General features: G+C 36.9%; 1 protein-coding gene across 2 annotated transcripts in view; it reads right to left on the reverse strand.

Moving 5' to 3' along the window:
* The window catches only part of ZFR (zinc finger RNA binding protein), an 81,094-nt gene that overhangs the window by 49,147 nt on the left and 14,983 nt on the right, over positions 1 to 16,964 (reverse strand). Inside the window, exons 3-7 of one of the 2 annotated variants that reach the window (XM_078066611.1) lie at positions 13,291 to 13,314; positions 11,515 to 11,797; positions 9,110 to 9,254; positions 6,324 to 6,542; positions 55 to 302 (exon numbers count right to left, since the gene is read on the reverse strand). In XM_078066611.1, coding sequence (XP_077922737.1) covers positions 55 to 302; positions 6,324 to 6,542; positions 9,110 to 9,254; positions 11,515 to 11,797; positions 13,291 to 13,314 — 919 coding nt within the window. The remainder of the gene's footprint in view (positions 1 to 54; positions 303 to 6,323; positions 6,543 to 9,109; positions 9,255 to 11,514; positions 11,798 to 13,290; positions 13,315 to 16,964) is intronic. The other variant, XM_078066612.1, reaches the window with a different exon arrangement.

Consider the following 16,964-nt stretch of genomic DNA (forward strand, 5'->3'; position numbering starts at 1 on the left):
CTTGACTATCAAAAATAACTTGAAGGCTCGTGGTAAAACATACAACATAAGTACCTGTGGTCCAGCACAGCTGATCTTACAAACATCACAATAGTGAATCTGGGGCGGTTTGGGAGGCTGTTTTGGTTTCAGTTGTTTATTTTGGAATGGTGCTTTTTTAGTAAAGGTGGTCCCTGTCCAGGCAGCTGTTGCAGCGGCAGCTGCCGCCGCTGCTGCCGCCTGCTTCTGCTGCTGCTGCTGCTGCTGGTAGTAGGAGGATGCAGCTGAATACACTGCTGCTTCATAACCTGAATACGATGTACCTTACAAATAAAATCAAACAAAGAGTACGTTATATAATTACCAAAGGCCAAGTTAAATGATATGAATTTAAATTCAATAAATTCTGCTAGTAAAGGTAGGTTTACATGTGCATATTTACAAATAATGAGTATCTCACAAAACCTGGAAAAATCTTATTTACCCTCTTTTTATACAAGTCAATCAACAAGTTTTTAACTCCACACATGCCAGGTGTTAAAAAGGCATAAAAGAGTCTAAGATTTGGTCCCTGACTTCGAGAAACTTATAGTTCAGTTGGTGGGATACGACAGAGTGATAAACGTACGCGGTTACAGAATCTGTTAATATTTCCCCAAAAAGAATTCTTCTGCACACAATTTGGGAAGGGTTGAATTTGAAGGAGTGTCTGAACTAGGATATTAGATAGGAAAAAAAGAAACTCATGAAAGTATATGCTTGATGCCTGAGAGGATAGAAGATTTAAAAGAACAGGAAAACACACCAAGACTTTGAGTTCTAGTGACTGACTGATGGGGTTGTGCAACTGATCAAAGCAAGGAGCTGAGAGAAGCTGGTTTGGAGAAGCAAGGTGAAGAAACCTTAGCAGACATCTGTGATATGGAGCTGGAGTTCAGATGAATATACAGGACAACAGATAAAAAATTTTGGAATTAAGGACCAAATACATTGGTTCTCATTCTCCAAAAGAAAAAGAGCACTGTATTTTCTGGTTGAATGCATGGCTTGATTCTATCCATTTCCATTGTTCAAAGTCTCTAATGATAAAGTACACCAAGCTAGTTACTGACATAGACATAACATACATGTTGCTTATGTTCAGTGATTTATAGACTTAAAAATCTACAGAAGTTTTAAATTTGACAAAGTTGTGGGTTTTATTCATAAGCCTACCTCAAAACTGGAAAACTTCTCTCCTTTCTAAACTAAGATCTCTGGAAATTTGGTGGACTCCCTATTGATCACACTGCAAAACTTCCTTTTTTTCTGAAGTGGAATTAAGTGGGCCAAGAGTCACGTAAGGCTCAAGCAAAATATTCCTAGTTGCCAGGATGGCACAGAAGAACTACTTAAGGAAAACTGAACCTCTCTCAAATGCAGACTGCTATGTTGAAAAGAAAAGACTTATGACCCACTAGCTCTGAGGCGTCTACACACATAGGAAAGAAAACAGGAATTGGAAAGGTGAGGATTTAAGATGCATGGTAAGTGAGAATCACAGGCACCTGAAACTAGAAATATCCAGAAAACAATGCAACCAAGTAATTTGCATGAAAAGCCTTCCTAGACTTTTATGTCAGGCTATTAAATTATATAAATGCTTATAAAGATAGAAAGTATGGTAAGAGAAAAAAACATCTAAAAGTAAAAATAGGAAGAAGCAGGTAGGCATATCAATAATAAGCATTATGATCAGATAAAAAACAATTAGAAAACAACTCGTATAACTGATCGAAGGAAAAACTACAGATCAATAAACTCTTCTGGTCAGTCTTACCAATATCATATGTTACTTAAAAATGTGACAGAAGACCAAATACCTTCAAAGTGATAGGCAGAAACATGTACAGTTTAAATTTCACTCTTAAAACACCATAAATTGTCTAGTTAAAACAAACAAAGCTATTTTTAAATGATAACTGGCTAGGACCATGATTTTTATATGAAATTTTTTAAACAGACATTTTCCAAATGACTAGCTATTGTGCACAGAAACTGCAAAAATGCCACTTAAATGTAACCTCATGAATTAATGTATCAAGAAAATAAAAAGTAACATAAGGGCAATAGCATCCTACAATGCTGGATGACCAGGACTTTTAGTTTAGCTTTTTTTTTTTAAATTGAGAATCCACAGTATGAGGGGCAGTGTTCCAGACACAGTGAAGTCTCAAAACAGACCTGTTAGGCAAGTATTATTACCCTTACTTGACAGATGAGAAAACTGAGGCTAAGAGATCGTGAGGTGCTTTAAACACTGAGTTATTTAAACCACAAAAATCATCAGGCTAGGCTTAATATTTATAAAATAATCTCCTTCATTTGCACACCTGTAGTCTAAAACTAACAAAAGGTGAGCTTAACTATAGCTTACTACTTAATCTCCTATGACTACTAGCAAACAAATGTACATTTCTTGTAAAAGCACTATGGGAAAACAAATATAAGGTTGAATCTCTAAGCAAAAGTTCAATTTTTTAGGGCTAAAACAGTTTCACTTAAAAAATACTTTTACCAGGAGCGTCTGGGTGACTTAGTTGGTTAAGCATCCGACTTCTGATTTAGGCTCAGGTCATGATCTCAGAGTTGTGAGATTGAGCCCCATGTTGGGCTATGCCCTGGGCGTGGAGCCTGCTTGGGTTTCTCTCTCTCCCTCCCCCTCTCCCCCCCTCCCCCTCTAGAAAAAAAAATAATTAAAAATGCTTATCAATTAGTAAGTTACATATTAAGTTAAAATATAATTTTTAAATGTACAATATCAGAAACAAAAACATACCATTTCAGTAGTAAATTCAGCACGTTACAAGCCACCATTTAGCAGGTACCAAGATTCTAGAACTAAGTTTAATGAGATGAAAAATATAGCTGACCTAAATTGTAGCTGATATAAAATTGCACACATAGAACTCAGAAGTCCTAACAATGATCTTTTTGGATGGCAATTTCACATTGTGTATCACATTTTTTTTTTTTTTTTTTAAAGAGCTTACCCTTTGACATAATGGGAATTTCTAGGAATTTATCTTAGGGAAACAACTTGCAAATACACGAATCTTTTCATACAAGGATTATTTTACCCACTGTTATTTCTAGTTTTTCCCTAATATGAAACCTAGCATCCCAAGCAAGAAAGAAGCTTTAAAATCTATATAGTACAACCATACAATAAAGTATTATGCAGCCATTAAAAACTATATATTTCTAAGCATAGATTCTGATTTCTAAATACCATATTAGAAACCACAGCTCCTTTGTGAAATGGCTGATTGTGAGTCTTGGGCATGAAATGCTTGAAGTGTATCAGTAATATCTTACTGTGGAAGGAAAAAAGGAAAAAGTGCTCAAAGAATAATGATGCCAAGTCCAAACAGCTCAGGAGCGAGTTTGAAAAGGATTCTCACTGGCCAAATTTGGGAAAACGTGCCTCAAAAAGAAAAATGAGAGTAATGGATTATACTACACTAAACAAAAGAGAATGAGTCTATAGTAATACTAGAAAAGAAGAGGAGAGGGGATGCTTCCTTAGAGAAGAGTGCTAAGAATCAATGTAAAAAGATTTTATATCCATCATTGTAGAACTTGATTCAGTTAAGAGACTTTCAAAGGATCTAACACCATAGAGTGAAAAGTAATTGGGTAACAGGCCCATAGATTACCTGGTTAATTACAAAGGGGAAAAGGTATCCTTAAAATGGAGAGATCTGGTAGTCACCACTTCAACCAGTGATTATACTTGGCATCATCAATAAGGAATTTACAGCATTACTTATCTGCTCCCGATGTGATGAAATGCAAAAAGTTCACTTCGGTAGTTTTACTGACTAGAAAACTGCCAAAATCTAAGCATAAGGAAAGCAGGTAAATCCAGATTGTGATATTTTACAGGACAACTGGCCTGAACTCTTAAAAAATGTCAAGGTCAGGAGAGACAAGGTAAAAATAGGAGATTATTCTACATTAAAGGAAACTGAAACTAACAAGATATGACAACCAAGTACAATCCACAATCCTTGATTAGACCCTGAATTTAAAACAAAGCACAAACACACCAAACAGAAAGCTCAGCCATAAGAAACACTTGTGGACAACTGAAGAAATTAGATAATATCCATGTTCAATTCCTTTTATTGATATTTGCATGTGGTTATGTAAGAGAATGCCCTTATTCTTAGGAAATACAGGCTGAAGAATTCTAGGCAAAGCACCAGGTCATCTGCAACTTATAAATATAATGCTGACCCATTTGAAATGTTTTAAGAGATAAAGCAAATATGATAAAATATTAATAACTGGTAAATCTAGGTAAGTGGTATATAGACTTTACACTATTTTTTCAAATTTCCTGCAGAATTAAAATTTCCTAAAATAAAAAGTTGGGGAAAAATATAAATCAAAAGAATGATGTATCTTATACTTGGTGACATGAAAGAACATTCACAGTGAGAAAAAAAGCGATTAACAAAACAGTATGCACTGGACAAATTCATTTTTATAACAAAATGTATATACTGCATATGTATATTCCCATGAAGAAAACTAGAGAAAGACATGCACCAAAATGTTAATGGCAATTAGTATCTAGGGGTACATGTCCAGTGATTTAATATTTTCTTTTTTATCTATAGTTTCTATTTTAAATGATGTATTACTCACGTAATATAGCAGTAAATAAAAATAATTAACTTCATCCTGTGTAAGATACATTCAAGCAACGGAGACAATGGAAGAGAGACAGGAAAGAGAGGGAGGAGGAGAACATTTAAGACAGAAGCAATAACAGGAAAGGATACTATCGTACTCCTTATTTTGTTGAATGTGGACATTAAAAAAAAAAATGTGTCCAGTCAGAGCTGACTGAAATAATTCCATTTATTGTTATAACTGATTAATCAGATACAAATAAAAATTAATCAGAGATAAAGAGGCGCAGAAAAGTTGTATCTGGGCAATCCTGAATGACAGATCTAGGAATAACCTCTCCTCACTCCCAATTCATTTCTGCATGGTTGTCACAGTTAACTTATAAATCTGTTCCCATTGCTCCTTTTGGGCACCCTTTTGGCCCACAAGATAAAGACAGACATCATAACAGAGCCTGCAAGGCTTTTCACACTGACATTTCCAGCCTTATCTCCTGATATTTACCCCATATATCCTGTATTCCAGCCACAACAAACTTGTTCCTAAACACTCCACGTCTGCCTAATTCACCACCGTATCCCCAGCACCCAGGATAAACATTTATCATAGGATAAGAAATAAAAATATCTGAAAAACAGGGCACCTGGGTGGCTGAGTCCCTTAAGCAACTGACTCTTGACTTGGGCTCCATGCTGGGTGTGGGGCCTGCTTAAGATTCTCTCTCCCTCTCCCTCTGCCCCTCCTCCCCTGCTTAAGCACGTGCCCCTGCACTCTCTCTCAAAACAAACTCTGAAAAACAACAAAAAAAATTTTTAATTCAGTAGTTAGGCTTTTAACACCCAAACTGCGATGAATTATCAAGAACTAAAATTGCCCATATTGCCTTAAATCATCCATAGAACAAGACAAGGTATTGAGAGAGAAATAAATGCAGAACAAACCATATAGCAGTACAAGGTTACATGTCTACAAAAAAGCAACATGTGATTTTAATCACTGAAATAATGCAAAGTACCTTAGCTAGAAATTAGCAAAAGCAGTGGACATAGCGAGATTTTAGTGAATATATCTCTCTTAATATAACGATTAAGGAAATATATAATTTCCGTAATAAGATAATAAAATAAACATATGATTATTTAAGGAAAATAGAGCTACTCTGTCCTTCCAAGACACATGTTATATAACAATCTTATGGATATTTACAAAGGCTACCCAATATTTTCAAGATTACTTACTCCTGAGAATAAAGAAATAGTTCCCTGGTGGCTGAAATAAACAATACTATTTGTCAGTGGTAGTCCCTGAATGTTAACCTTAGGTTTTCAAATTCATTTGGAAAAGTCAGAAAAAAAATGACCCTGTAAAATACTAGGTCTTATTTTCTCTAACTGCAATGCAAGGCCCAGGACTCATGCATGACTGGCTTTCAAATGCTCAAAGAGCATTTTACATTGTTAATATCTCCTGGCTTAAAAAAACAAAAACCCTAAAAACACAACTTAGAGTATGGTCCATTTGTCACATTATATACATAGAGCAACACCTATCAATTAATTCAATTCTTGCTACTGGGATAAGATCATGCCACAGAACATCAAGACAGTTTCTAGTAAGTTTCTGATTTGCTTACTCATTTAAACACAGTTTATCCGTCTTACCAGAATAAGTAACTGCCGTGGTACTGTAAGTAGCACTCTGGGTGTAGGACGGCACCACAGTCGCTGCAGCTGCTACTGGCTGTACGGTGGAAGATACCGGATAAATGGAGAAAGTAGTGGTAGCCGGACTTGGTGTGGCTGGTTTTATGGCTGTCACTTGTCGAGTTTGCTGGGCTTGTGTATACTGAGTTGCACCTTGGCTATAACCCGCTTTGGGGGCTAAAATGGCAAAAAGATTTCAGAAAATTAGAAAGGTGAACCTCAACAGTTATTGTACCAATATTCTTGAAAATTAGAAAAAGTGTAAACATCAACTGTAAATTTAATGCTAGCAATTTCTTCTTGGCAAAAGGGTTGAAATTCTTATTACCAACTGAATAAAATATAACATCTACATAAAATTCATTTACCATCCCTTCCCAGTTGCTTTCTATGTATTTCCAGAATGGCATTTTGTCCAAATTAACAACCAACTGAAATAGCAGTACTACTTAAAACAGGTACTAATAAAGTTGTCAGAAAAGGCGCGTGTGTATTTAGGATAGTCAGTCTAACCTGAGGGTTGTGCTTAATATTGTGAACAGAATAAAGAGCCTCAAATATGATTTCAATTCACAGTAAAAATTTCATTCAATGTTTAATTATATCGAACTTGTTCATATACCATTCATATTTTATTATCTGTAGTGAACTTCAGTCTAATTCCAACTCACAAGGTGCCACTGACTTAATTCTTCAAATATCGGGGCACCTGGGTGGCTCAGTCGGTTAAGCGGCTGCCTTCAGCTCGGGTCATGATCCTGGGGTCCTGGGATCAAGCCCCACATGCGGCTCCCTGCTCAGTGGAGAGCCTGCTTCTCCCTCTCCCTCTGCCTGCCACTCTGCCTACTTGTGCTATCTCTCTGTCAAATAAATAAATAAAATCTAAAAAAAAAAAAAAAAAAAAAGAACTGCTTTAATTCTTCAAATATCAACAGCTTGAGTGCAGCTGTTTTTAAATGGCTACCATTCATGTTTCTGCTAAACTTTCTGCTGCCTTTGACCATATTCAAAATAAATGTACGCTTTAAGAATCTTATGAACCTTATTATTAAGCCCTAAATTAATAATTAATCTTATTAATGATCACTAAAGCATACAAATGTAATTCCTGATAAAGGCCCAGTTATCAGGGGGCCAAACTCACTTTATGCTTAGTTAAGGCACCTTAAATAAACAGCACTTAAAAGTTTATAAAATGGTTATCTACATGCAGTATAAAACTTGACCCACACAACACACAGATGAGGACATTTTACAAAAGGAAACTAATGTCCCAAGAGCTCAATGGCTTACAAGGCACACAGTCAATGTCAGAGCTAAGACTAAATCAAGACTCTTCTGACTCTTTAACACAATCTAACTTTGATAATTAACCAGGAAGTTCACTACAGATCAGTGTACCCACATATTATTAGAGAAGAAACTATAAGAAAAGTTGGTCATTATAATTCAAAATATTTTTATACCACTTTTAAGGGACTCACAGAAATCTTAGAACTAAAAGTACCGTAGAGAGATTTGGGTCAACTACCTCATTTACAAATAAGAGAACAGAGATGAAAAGAGGTAAAAATCACTCAACCACATTAGTGGTAAGGCCAGTACTAGAAGCCAGTCCTACTCTTTCCTAATCCAAGGCTCTACCCACACTCTTATGGTCCTTCAAAAATAACTAAAATAAAGGAACTGTCTACTTTTCTGAACTCAGAGAGCTTTGTTTTAAAGGTTTTCAGCTGAATCTCTATCAAAATATCTACAAGGGGTGCCTGTGTGGCTCAGTCAGTTAAGCATCTGATTCTTGACTGAGATTCTTTCCCTCTGTCCCTCCCCCTGCTCACACACACTCTTTAAAATTTAATAAATCTTGGGGTGCCTGGGTAGCTCAGTGGGTTAAGCATCTGCCTTTGGGTTGGGTCATGATCCCAGAGTCCTCGATGGAGGTCCACATCGGGCTCCCTACTCAGCGGGGAGCCTGCTTCTTCATCTTCCTGTGACTCCCCCTGCTTGTGCACGTGCAAGTGTGCGCACTGTCAAATAAGTAAAATCTTTAAAAAAATAAAATAAGGAGCACCTGGGTGGCTCAGTTGGTTAAGCGACTGCCTTCGGCTCAGGTCATGATCCTGGAGTCCTGGGATCAAGTCCCACATTGGGATCCCTGCTTAGTGGAGAGCCCGCTTCTCCCTCTGACCCTCCCCCCTCTCATGTGCTCTCTCTCTCAAATAAATAAAATCTTTAAAAATAAAATAATCTTAAAAAAAAAAAAGAAATAAAGACTATAAATATGTAGGCTTCCTTGAAAACAAAGTATTTCCTGTATTTGAACCATTACATTTACTGTAATATCAGAGGCTGGAAACAGAACCAACTGTCATTACTGATCAGAGAAAGATGAATTAAAAATACAGGCCCACCAAGGGTTTCCACTGGTTACACAAAGGCAATCAGCAGTATGTTCTGGGCATTTCTGGCGAAGGTAAGGATATGGCCAGAAGTTATCACAACTCCTAGAAATCAAATACATTTCAGGGAGAGAAGGGCATGATTACGATTTGCCCTCATAGCCCTCTCACTCTTTGGTACTCAAAGGTATGCAGCAGCAGAAGAGAAGGACATGGCTAGAATCTGCTTCTTGAGGTAAGAGAACACAATAGCTTAGGTGGACTCAAAAGGGTATCTTCATTAAGCACACTGAGTAATATATTTCAGTAGTTTTCCATGACACTGTGTATGCCAATCAAACGCACCTGTCTGATAGTAGGTCTCAGCAACAGAAGGCTGAGGCTGGGCAGCGGCTGCTACAGCAGCAGCAGTTGCCGTTGGCTGTTGGTAGTACTGCTTACTGTCATACGCTACAGCAGGAGCGGTGGATCTCACGTATGAGTACGAGTCCTAGAGAAAGGGAATGGAAGAAAATCTTGCTGTAAGTGGCAGGAAAAATCCCTAACTCTACTATATAAAAGTGTAATAAAGGAAAAAAAAACCTAACTATTGACCTAGGTATAACAGTCAAATTCAAAACAAAGGGCATTCATTTTGGACTTTGAAAATAAGGTCAAAACCATTTCAAGCAGCATGTTTAACTTTTACATCAGAAAAAAAAAATCACCGACACATTTTAAAATAATGCTTATCTTTAAAATTCTATTAAGAAAGGGGCACCTGGGTGGCTCCATCAGTTAAGCGGCAGTCTTGATTTAGGCTCAGGTCATGATCTCAGGGTCCTGGGATCAAATCTGGTGTTGTGCCTTGGGTGGGGGTGGGGGGAGGGGATGGGGGAGGTATCTGCTTGAGGATTCACTCTCCCTTCCCCCTGCTCGCTCCCTCACTCTCTCACACTCAAATAAATAAATCTTAAAAAAAAATCTATTAAGAAATTCATAGAAGTTTTGCTTTAAAAATGGATCTCATAGTAAAGACCACTTGCGTGTCCTAAGCTTTGTGACTACTCCAGCTTTCTTTTCATTCTTTTTTATTTACCATTATTATTAACAACTTATTTTTTTAAAATAGGCTCCATGCCCAGCACAAAGCCCAACGCAGGGCCTGAACTCATAACCCTGAGATCAAGACCTGAGCTGAGATCAAGACCTAAGCTGAGATCAAGAGGGACGCTTAACTGACTGAGCCACCCAGGTGCCCCTGTTTACCACTATCTTTAACATAATGAATAGAAGCTTCCGGGTGGAGGAGAGGAAAGGGGAACACAGGTTCTAGAGAGAAGGAACACTATATATAAATCTCCAAGGCAGTGAAGATCAAGGTGAGCTGGGTGAATTCACTAAACAAAGTGAGGAGGGATGGGAAGGTATGCAGGTGGAAAGGCTGAAGAAGTAGGCAGGGCCCAGAAAACTACGGGCTTCACACACCTTATTAAAAACAATGAAATTTATTACATTTCATCTCTGGACATAATGAAAATAATCACACATAGCAAAAGGAACTCTGAGTTTAGTAACTTGCAAATATCTTTTAATTAAAGATTTATTTACTTATTTTAGAGAGAGAGCACAGGGGGCCATGGCAAAGGAGAAGGAGAGAGAATCTCAAGCAGACTCCCCACTGAGAGCAGAGTCCACTGTGGGGCTCATCCCATGACCCCAAGATCACAACCCAAGCTGAAATCAAGAGTTAGACCCAACCAACTCGGCCACCCAGGTGCTCCGTAACTTGACAAATATTAATAAAAAATACTGTTATAATTTATATGTCAACTCATTACTTAACAAAATAAATTCATATACTTTAAAAAGAATATAGAAAAACTAGGCAAAGTTCAGAAGATCCTAAAGCAAACAAACAGAAAGCAGGTTATTAAAGGATTAGAACCAGGGGAGCCTAGGTGGCTCCGTCGGTTAAGTGTCTGACTCTTGATTTCGGCTCAGATCATGATCTCAGGGTCATGAGACTGACCCCTGCATCAGGGTCTGCACTCAGGAGGGAGTCTGCTTGAGATTCTCTCCCTCCCTCTTCCCCAGTTCCTGCATGCTCTCTCTCAAACAAATAAATAAATCTTATAAGAAAAATAAAAGATTAGAACCAAATTTAAATAAGTAGTAATTTAGTACCATAATAAACACAGTACTATAAAAGGGAATTAGAGCTTCATGTCCCAAATAAGACTAACCAAAAGCAACTACAGGATATAAGAGCAGCATCAATTTCTGTTACATACTAAGAAAGAATACTTTGAGGGAAGAATGTACAGGCAACAGAATTTCTGCTCTTGTTATGTACTAAGAAGACACTATGTAATTGTTTGGCCCATATAGTTTAGGCTCATGGTTCTCAAAACAGGAGACAGAGGAATACTGCCATAGTACAAACAAGGAGCATCTTCCCTATGTCTTCATTTTTCTGAAAACCTTGGTTAAATATTTAACAATTAATGTAAAATATTTTTAATTAAAACAGACATAGATATAAAATGGACTGGAATGGACTCAGGGGAATTATTTCTAAAAACTCACTGCAAGGGAACTTAATGCTTGGACTATGCCCCTAAATTACCTAAGAATACACATTCATTTCTATCATCAGAGTTATATTTTGGAAGACCCAAATATGATAAGCACTGGCTTGGACATTGTATCATACACTGGGGTCACTGAAACCTGCGTGTTAAGACTATTGAAACTAGTAGTTTTCTTACCTGGTAGTTCTGTGTAGTAGCTGGGGGTGGTGGTGGTGGTGCTTCTTGTTGTCTCTGGGTATAACCATAGTCAGTTGCTGTATGTGCAGTGGGGTAGCCTCCATAAGCAGCAGCTGTTGCAGCAGCTGCAACAGCTACTGGAGCAGGCCTGGCAACTGCAACTGTGGCGGCCGCTGGTGCATAGGCAGCAGTAACTGTGTGAGCAGCTACTGGAGCCTGATGGACAGTGTAGCTAGCAACTGTAGTTGGATGAGAGTAGGCTACACCCGAAGCTGGCTGCTGGCTATATTGCGGAGTAGAAGAATAAACATAATACAATTTAATTTTAAAATCTAAGAGTTTAACAAAATAAAAAGCACATTTTCAAGAAATTTAATCATGGACTACAAAACACCAAGTATTTGAACTCAATAAGCCTAGTCAATACCGTATTTGTTACTGTTGTGTAATTTTTATTCCTTAATCTTAATACATTAGACAGTCACACATACTATGCTTAAGATCATGGACCATATCACAAAGCAGGGACGACAAACTGGGATAAAATGCAGTATTAGGAAGAAAGGAAAACTTGATGAAACTAGGAATTTAAAAAAGTATTTGTTGCTTGTAGAGTTCTTTATTATGTTCTACAGTTAAAAAAAAATCTCTACAAAGAAATCATGTTAAAAATACTAAATTCTAACTCCAATTGTAGAAAACATTTAAAGTAGAAAACTATTACCCAGTTGACTTAAATACTTCTGATACTCTAGGGCAGTAGTTCTCAACTGGGGGAGATTTTGCCCTCCAGGAACATTTGGCCATGTCTGGAGATATTTTTGATGGTCAAACTGCAGAGGAGGTGGTGGTGATGCGTGCTACTGGCATCTAGTGGGTAGAAGCCAGTGATGCTGTTACATATCCTACAGTGCACAGGACAGCTACCCACAACAAAGAATTATCCAAAGAATGTCAACAGTGCTGAGGTTGAGAAATCTTGCTCTAGGGCACAAAACCTACAATGGACTCTCTATTAATTTAGGTAAATTACTCAAGTTACAGGCAGCCTTTCATTATACACATTTATTTTTCTCTCAAAAATGTAGCACATGTTGCAAAAGGAGACCTAAGCCAGATACTTTGCAATCATAACCATTTAAAACTCAAAGAGGCAAAAACATTTTCCAAAACTGTAAATCAAATAAAATTTCCAGGTAAAGTTCTCAGAGTGATGTTTAACTTTTTAAAAATTTTAACTTTTAAATTGAGAGTCTATGTCACATAAAACCAAGGCTTACAGATGTTAAGCACATCAAAGTATATTTGTTGGTCTAGGTTTTCTAAAACACTCACAATTACACTTGCTAAAGCTTTATTACCAAGGCAGAAATGCCTTCTAAAAAAAGGAGAGCCCCAACAGTTATTTAGCTGACAGGTTTTAGATGACCATAAGTCTTAATATGAGCCAACAGTTAAGAATAGCTAAGAAAAAAATACCTGACATAAGCTGAAGCTGCTCTAATAAGTACCTGATTCAAGGGTTATAGTACAGGATATTCTTCACTGGTGTGCACACTACCATACAAATATGGCATAGAATTAAAATTTGGGGCCATCACATTTTAACTGTATTAGGGAAAACACTGATAATTATAATGTATTCAAAGGGAATCAATATGAAGCTTATAAGTATGGCTATTACTTCACATAAAAAGTGGAGGACCTGGGAACATTCAGTCTAGAAGAGGTGACTGGGGAAGATATGAGAGCTGCCTTCTAATAGAAGAGACTTACTCCATGCTGCTCCAGAGAACAGAACTAGAACCAATGGATGGAAGGGTGGCAGATTTCAGCCCAATATGAAAAAGAAAAAAAAACAAAAACTTAGAACAAAGTCCAAAGAAACTCTTATAATTTATATTTGGATGAGGTTTTCCACATTTTGATATTAAAAGTAGCTAATATTTTCTACATATATGACAACTAAAAGACAGGAAAAGGGAAATTTAAATTGTAATAGTGGAAAAATTGGTTTGGGATTGACATTTTCTATGGATAATTCCATATCCTTAAGAAAAAATGCCAATAACATTATATTTCTTCAAAATTCCTAGAACTGAAAAAGAATTATATTTAAAATATAAATATACCAGTTCTGTGAAGCTTGTATTTAACATTTACTGATAAAATTTCACACATTCAGACTACACTGCATAAAAAGGGTTTGGTTATGTAAAAATTCAGATAATCTTGGATTCCTATACAGTTTCCATTCATCCCATTGCTCTTTATTGAATATCTGTTCACACTTCCTGGTCTCCAAAATTTGTCCTATAGGACAAAAAACAAAGTGGGAATAGAATAGGAATGTCAAGTCAACTAGGCAAGCAATTTGATTTATACTGCCTCTGATCCTTAAAGGTCCATGTGACTAAAAAAGGGATGATGATATGCTCTGGTTTAAGCCTACTGTCCCCCCATAATTATTAACAGTATGCTCCCACACCGATGTGTCTCAGTTTGAACAATAAATCTTATAATCTCCCTTCCCAGGAACCATATAACAAGATGTCAGTTCACTTAGCAATTATCATATACTACATGCCTAGGGCTGCCTAACCTAACTCTGATCTGTATAGTCAGATCTGCTCAGATATGGCTGGAACCATATCCTCTACCAAAAGCATCATGAAGAATAATGATTTAGTTCCAATTCCCACGGGTTAAGGGCTAGGGCAGTGGTCTGCTGTTCAGAATAAAGATTTTCTAGTTTGTCATCTTAAACCCATCTGGGAAATTCTCTTTCAATCTGAAATATCCTTAGAAAATTGCCTTCTATGTGATGTATCTGACCAGCCTGAGTTATACCAATTCAATTAAATATCTAGTGGCTAAGTCTAAAAAGTAAGTAAATTTTTAAAAATTCAGGTCATATCAAGTTCAAATTAGTTTAAGCAAAATTAATCTTAGGTTGAAATATTTTAAACCAAGGTTTTGCCTAGTTTGTAGTGTTAGAATAAAAGGTATTAAATTATATCCCTACATAAAACTTAAGACTTAATGGTCACTAAATGATTTTTAAAATAAAATACGATAAGTAAATAAAAACCCACATCTTGTGCCATAAAAACATATTTGTGAAATATGCAAAGGCTTTCATTTTCATCCAGCAGAAAAGAAGCTTTAGATAATATCCTTTGTGAATAAATTAAATCTAATAAATCAGTTTTAAACCAGGACAAACTAATAAATCACAAAACAAACATAAAAATATGGGATGAACAAGATTAAGAAATACTTGAAGAATCATACATAAAATGGAAGGGTATTTCTCTGGGGGGGAGAAAAAGGTAAAGAAAGTATTTAGGGAATTATTTATATTAAAAAGCAATAACACTTTTATATTCTTGGACTTAACCTGGAGGTTAATTAATGGCCAGCTCTCTCCTTGCTTACCAGAAAGTGAAACCAGCCAGAGTCCTTACCAAAATAGACAGCCGACCAAAATCACCAGTCGAAGAAAGCCTACTATAAACTGCAAAAGAAACAGGAATGATCCTGCAGGAAATGGATATCTCAATGTAACAAACAAGAATTTTCACAGACTCTAATTTGTATCCATGAAATAAGAACTTAACACCAGTTAGAAGATAAAATTAAGGGATATAGACAAGATCAGGATATAAAAACTATAAAAGAGAAGATAAATCTAGGAAGTCCAATATCCAACTAGAAGGGATTCTGAAAAGAAAAGAAAAAAAGCAAATAAAAGAAATTAAGAAAGAATATTTCCCACTCTGGAAGGGAGGCACGTATTTTCCAATTTAAAGGGCCTACAGAGGGGTGCCTGGGTGGCTCAGTTCGTTAAGCATTTGCCTTCAGCTCAGGTCATGATCCCAGGGTCCTGGGATAGAGCTCCGCCATCAGGCTCCCCCTGCTCAGTAGGGAGCCTGCTTCACCTTCTCCCTCTGCTGCTCCCCCTGCATGTGCTCTCTCCCTCTCTCTAATAAATGAATAAATTCTTTTAAAAAAAGGGCCTACAGAGTACAAAACAGAATGAAAGAACACCACCTCGAGACATACAGCATTTCACAACATCTCAAGGTTAAAAAATATATATATATATATACATATATTTTTATATATATATATATTTTTCAAAGTCTCCAGAGAGGAAAAACAAGTCACCTGCATACAACTACACGAAAACCAGAATTTTACTGATAACACTAGTGCTAGAATAGAGTAGACAAATGTCTTAAAAAATTCGAGGGAAAATGGTTATTAATACAGAGTTCTGTACCCAGCTAAACCATTAAGACAGAATAAAGGTGGTGGTTGTTGGTTTTTTCTTTTTTTTTTTTTTGACATTCAAGAACTGAAAGAGTTTACCTCCTATATACCTTTTCTTTGGAAGTGACATGAAGATGTACCTTAACAAAAAATAAACCAAGAAAGAAATCATGGGATCCTATAAATAGTGGATCCAAACCCAGGAGGGAGATGAGAGCCCAGGTCACCAGCTGTGCAGCAGGCCCAAAGAGGCAGCAAGCTTGGACTCGAAGTTAAAAAAGGACAGAAGCCTCCAGGAGAGAGATGTCCAGGAAAATAAAGGATTGGACAATAGACAGTAGACCAGGAACCTGGAAAAATATTAAGATATAATCAAGGCACCAAAAAGATTTTGGGGAAAAAAAGGTAATGAAAGACTTCAGCAAATAGGACATTGCTCAAGAAAGGCATGATCCTGGTAAAAGACACCACAGTTAAGCAATCAGTAGGGTGTAAAAAAAAGCAAACATCCATTTGAACTTGAACTGAGGAAGATTCTTTTATTAAGTGGTACGGGGTTGTAAAAATGGAAGACATTAGGAATGATAATCATAGAACACCACCACTTGGATTCACAGTTAAGTACTATTTACAGTCATATTAGTAAGTTTCTGCCTTAAAGTTTTAGAATCAACCTAAATTACAGAAGATAAACTATGATTACAGAATATAATGTAAATGTTAATCACAAGTAGAACTACAGCTAAGTTGGGGGATGGGATGGGGAAAGAGGGAAAGTAAAGCACCAGAGTTTCAAGATTCTTTTCCTAATCTAGAGAGTCCTGAGATACTGACTACCATTGTTGGAAATGGAGTGTCTGAAAATAAGAGAAATAGCCCTATCACTGAACTTCGAAGGAGAAATAAGAAGCATGAGAGGGTATGTACTAAATCTTAACTGTGATTGTAGGAAATAAAAATATAATGTATAAAAAGTCAATAAATTAAGACACAGAGAGGGGTGCCTGGGTGGCTCAGTCGTTAAGCATCTGCCTTCGGCTCAGGTCATGATCCCAGGGTCCTGGGATTGAGCCTCGCATCAGGCTCCCTGCTTGGCAGGAAGCCTGCTTCTCCCTCTCCCACTCCCCCTGCTTGTGTTCCCTCTCTCACTGTATCTCTCTCTGTCAAATAAATAA

This window comes from Halichoerus grypus, chromosome 2 (genome assembly GCF_964656455.1).
Source record: "Halichoerus grypus chromosome 2, mHalGry1.hap1.1, whole genome shotgun sequence".
NCBI classification, from domain to species: Eukaryota; Metazoa; Chordata; class Mammalia; order Carnivora; family Phocidae; genus Halichoerus; species Halichoerus grypus.